The sequence below is a fragment of the Carassius auratus genome, chromosome 29 (assembly GCF_003368295.1).
Source record: "Carassius auratus strain Wakin chromosome 29, ASM336829v1, whole genome shotgun sequence".
In the NCBI taxonomy this organism is placed as follows: domain Eukaryota; kingdom Metazoa; phylum Chordata; class Actinopteri; order Cypriniformes; family Cyprinidae; genus Carassius; species Carassius auratus.
Genome location: NC_039271.1, coordinates 5,730,236 through 5,732,735, shown reverse-complemented (window position 1 = coordinate 5,732,735; position 2,500 = coordinate 5,730,236). Strand labels below are relative to the sequence as shown.

General features: G+C 50.0%; 1 protein-coding gene across 1 annotated transcript in view; it reads right to left on the bottom strand.

Annotated features, from left to right (window-relative positions):
• The window catches only part of LOC113048661 (uncharacterized), a 2,658-nt gene extending 270 nt beyond the window's left edge, over positions 1 to 2,388 (bottom strand). Inside the window, exon 1 of the mRNA XM_026210518.1 lies at positions 516 to 2,388. Within this exon, the coding sequence (XP_026066303.1) occupies positions 703 to 2,388 (1,686 nt within the window). The 3' untranslated portion in view covers positions 516 to 702. The remainder of the gene's footprint in view (positions 1 to 515) is intronic.
• Positions 2,389 to 2,500: the final 112 nt, after the last annotated feature.

Genomic DNA, 2,500 nt, shown 5'->3' with positions numbered 1-2,500 from the left:
ACATGGAATCAGAATTCTGAAATATAATAATTTGGTCAAATAACCTGAAAAGAGTCATAAACAACTAATATACAGGCATACGAAAGGTTAATGAGGCAACGTAGGAATACTAAATGGATTTGGTGGTCTTCGCTTCCCTCTAGTGGAAGGGGGCGCAATTGCACCCCATGCGCTCAGCACCTGAGGGGCGCATGGCCAGGGAGCGCTGAATTTCACTCTAGGTGCGTCTGACAGCGACACAGAGGCTAAACACGATTTAGCAGTGGGACTACAGGGCATAAGAACTGAAATATAGCACTCGAGAATACAGCTTAAGGCTGAGATAATGTAAAGGAAATAATCTCCAGTCTAACAAGGCTTATGACATGTTCACGTGATACCTATTAACTAAAGAAATACACACGAAAGTATCAAACCATACATATAATATACTTAACATGAAAACAGGTGAAAGTATACAACATCTAAACAAGTCAGATGGCAATACTTGCATCTTAGTGCAAGATGAAACTTACTTTCGATTAGGTTACGCACACGCGAGCCACCATCCCACAGAATGCGGAGTCGGGAATGAGGATGTGATGCGCTCGGAAAGGATATGACATCATTATAGTTTCAAAATAAAATGACAGGAAATAAAAGACTTTCCGACATAGCCGCCCCCAAATTTAGCAATAAATTTGAATCCCAAAGAAAATCTACTTAGTTGGCGTCATCTTCATCCTCCCAGGCTGACAGCCGCACAAGGCGCACGACTGGCCGTAGGTAGGTCTGTCCCTTGATCTTAACTTCAGCTGCCCTGACTCGTCCATCCGAACCGGAACAGGTCTTCACCACTCTCCCAATGGGCCACTGAGCTCTGGGTAGCTGCGAATCAACCACCATCACCACCTGGCCAGCAACCAGATTGTCAGTGTCCTTGTGCCACTTCGACCGCTTCTGTAGGTCCGGGAGATGGCGACGGATAAAGTTGGACCAGAAATGGTCCGCCAGGATCTGGCTGTGGCGCCATCTTCTTCTGCTGAGAAGGTCACTAGATGCATAGACAGCTTGTGGGAGTGATGCATCGCGGCGTCCCATCAACAGTAGATTTGGTGTGACGGGATCCGGATCCGCAGCATCAGAGGAGAGGTACCCAAGCGGTTTAGCATTGAGTATTCCTTCCACTTCAATCAGCACAGTTTGCAGCACAGGTTCAGCGACGGTGTGGTCCTGAAGGATGACTTGGAGAGCTGACTTAATCGACTTGATCTCTCGTTCCCACGTTCCCCCAAAGTGTGGAGAGCCAGGAGGGTTAAAACGGAACTCGATTTGCTGTCTGGCCAGCTGTTCTTGAAGAGGAATTTCTAAAGCAGCAAAACTGGCTTGCAGCTCTGCAGCTCCACCTCGGAAGTTGGTTCCTCTGTCAGCCAGGATCTCAAATGGCTTTCCGCGGCGGGCGATGAAGCGGCGGAGGGACATCAGGAAAGCATCAGTGTCTATACTCTCCAGTAGGTCAAGATGTACACAGCTCGTCGTCATGCACTTGAAAATCAGACCCCACCGCTTTTCTGTACGCCGGCCCACCTTGACATTGTAGGGACCGAAACAATCGACTCCAGTCGACCAGAAAGGTGGCTTGTATAAGCGGAGTCTGGCAGGGGGTAAGTCTGCCATCCGAGGGACCACTGGAGTAGCGCGCCATTTCTGACATTCAACACAGGCGTGCTGATGATGCTTGATGGACTCTCTTCCCCGGAGGATCCAATATCTTCTCCTCATCTCGGCGAAAACCCGCTCGGGACCTGGATGTAGCAGTTCACTATCATATTTCTTAATGAGCAGCTTCGTGACATAAGATTTGGGATCGAGGATGATAGGATGCATCGCATCTGGGTCAAGATCTTCTGCTCTGCGTAGTCTACCTCCCACTCTCACCAGGCCCACAGCTTCATCATACTCTGGAGCAAGCATGAGCAGGCGACTCAGTCTCGAGATGGACTTACCAGCAGCAAGAGCTTCCACTTCTTCAGGGAAGGACTCACTCTGGGCTTGTCTGAGGACATGTAGCTCTGCTGTTTGGACATCAGCTGCTGTCATGGTGGGGCTGCTCTGGTCATCAGCCGCCCCGTGAAGGCTCTCATGGGTAGCCTTGAGAAGACTGTCCCAGTTGTCTATATCAGACTGGAGTGTCGTGGTCGGAAAGCAAGTGGTGGCTCCACAGAACAATGTTTTCCGAAGTTCTTCCTCGTCAGCTTCTTGGGCTTCTATTAACGGAAGCACTGGCCAGGAGTCTGGATGTTGTAGGAGGAATGGTGGACCCTTGGCTCCACCGGTTCGGCTGGCTGAGTTCGAGCAGGGGTTTGCCGCGAGTAAGGTCATCGGCTGGATTGTCAGTGGTGCGGACATACCGCCAGGTCGAGTTTTCAGTGAGCTCTTGAATTTCTGCGACTCTAGTTCCTACAAAGACCTTGTAGCGACACGAGTCGGAATTGAGCCACGTTAAAACTGTCATCGCGTC